We start from the raw sequence: 2,086 nt of genomic DNA on the forward strand, positions 1-2,086 counted from the left end.
AATATATGAAAACACCACGCAAACCTAAAGGAGTTTCAATATTTTAGTAGGTAGTAATACATTAGCCGCCAATATATACCTAATGAGAGTTTTCTACAGATATTGATGAATGCGCACTACAAAATTACTGCAATGGGACATGTCAAAATTCTTTTGGAAACTTCACATGCTCAACTTGCCCACATAGACAAGAGTTTGATCCGATAAAAAGGCAGTGTGTTACATCAGCGAAGCAACACAATATTATTTTGGGTAAGTCATAGCTACCAAAATCTCCTCAGTGCAATTATAATTAACCAAATGCAGAGTGACTCAGAGAGCGATGATTAAATGTAGGTATTGCAACTGGAACTGGATGTGGCCTTGGATCCATAATTATTGCAGTCTGTGTAGTTGTATTTGCCAACAAGTGGAAGAAAGGCATCCAGAAGAGAATCCGACAAGCACACTTCAAGAAAAATCAAGGCCTACTCTTGCAGCAGTTGATATCAGATGAAAGCGCCACAAACAAAACAACGATATTCTCCTTAGAGGAACTAGAGAAGGCAACCAACAACTTTGAGGCCACTCGTGTTCTTGGTCGTGGAGGACACGGTACAGTTTACAAAGGGATTCTATCTGACCAACGGGTGGTGGCTATTAAAAAATCCAAAATTGTGGAGCAGACTGAGATAGACCAGTTTATCAATGAGGTTGCTATCTTATCTCAAATCATTCACCGCAATGTGGTAAAGCTATTTGGTTGTTGCCTCGAATCTGAGGTGCCTTTGCTGGTGTACGAGTTTATATCTAATGGTACATTGCATGACCTTCTTCACATTGATGTTACTGCCAAATGTGTGCTGTCATGGGATGATCGCATTAGGATTGCTGTAGAAGCAGCAGGGGCACTTGCTTATCTACACTCGGCTGCTGCAATACCGATTTTCCATAGAGACGTAAAATCGTCTAACATACTAATGGATAGCAGCTTCGCTACGAAGGTTTCTGACTTTGGTGCTTCAAGGTCTCTTTCCCTCGATGAGACTCATGTGGTGACTATTCTCCAAGGAACATTTGGTTACCTAGATCCAGAGTATTACCATACCGGGCAGCTAACTGAAAAGAGTGATGTCTATAGTTTTGGAGTAATACTTGTGGAACTTTTGACAAGAAGAAAGCCAATTTTTATCAATGATCTTGGTGGAAAACAAAACTTGTCCCATTATTTCGTGGAAGGATTGCAACAGGGAGCAATCATGGAAATAATGGATCCTCAGGTTGTCAACGAGGCAAACCCGGAAGAGATTGATGATATTTGCTCACTTGCGGAAGCATGCCTGAGACTCAAAGGAAGAGATAGACCTACTATGAAAGAAGTAGATATGAGGTTGCAATTCCTGAGAACTAAGAGGCCAAGAAAATGCGAGATTCTCCCAGCTAGTGATGAGGAGATTGAGCCTTTTTTATGCCCAAAGGTTGGTAATTCTGATGCACCAATGAATGATATCAATGCTGGTAATTCAACATCAAAAGGCACCTCCAGTTGCTACAGTCTCGAGCAAGAACTCTCATCGTCGGTCACTTGGCCACGCTAACTACATATGTGCAATACTACAATCGCATCCTTCCTAGTATTCATTTGAATTACCATTTATTTTCTATGGATTTATATTAAGTTACATATAGTTCACATTAGAAAAGATTATGTAATGTAGTTTAGCTTCTGTATATTTGCAAAATTTATTTGTAGCTCATGTCAGTTGTGTACAATTGCATTGCAATTATTTGCAATGAATATGCCTGCAATGAATAACTTAAGGTACATCATTGGGACGAGGATCCCCTGACGTGGGCTGTCCCACCATTGGGTAGAAGCGAAAGTAGGCTATTCTCGTAAAGGAATATCGTAACGGGGGACTAGGTAAAGGACGACCCACCCAGACTGCCCTTCATCGGCATGAAAGTAAGATTGGACATGATAGACGGAAGCAGAATCGAGGCAGTATCAGTTTCCAGGTTTCGAGGAAGGAAATGTCTGCGGGGCTCTCTTATCATGTAATGGTTTAGAAGAGTCACGGTCCTGTTCCCCGCCGGGCTTTTTCTC

The 2,086-nt window shown here is 41.2% G+C and overlaps 1 protein-coding gene across 2 annotated transcripts in view; it reads left to right on the forward strand.

Annotated features, from left to right (window-relative positions):
• Positions 1-1,804, forward strand: part of LOC119323765 (wall-associated receptor kinase 5-like) — a 25,137-nt gene extending 23,333 nt beyond the window's left edge. For both annotated transcript variants that reach the window (XM_037597472.1, XM_037597473.1), the window contains exons 4-5: positions 100-252; positions 337-1,804. In XM_037597472.1, the coding sequence (XP_037453369.1) occupies positions 100-252; positions 337-1,577 (1,394 nt within the window). In that variant the 3' untranslated portion in view covers positions 1,578-1,804. The remainder of the gene's footprint in view (positions 1-99; positions 253-336) is intronic.
• The last annotated feature ends 282 nt before the right edge of the window (positions 1,805-2,086 follow it).

This window comes from Triticum dicoccoides, chromosome 6B (assembly GCF_002162155.2).
Source record: "Triticum dicoccoides isolate Atlit2015 ecotype Zavitan chromosome 6B, WEW_v2.0, whole genome shotgun sequence".
In the NCBI taxonomy this organism is placed as follows: Eukaryota; Viridiplantae; Streptophyta; class Magnoliopsida; order Poales; family Poaceae; genus Triticum; species Triticum dicoccoides.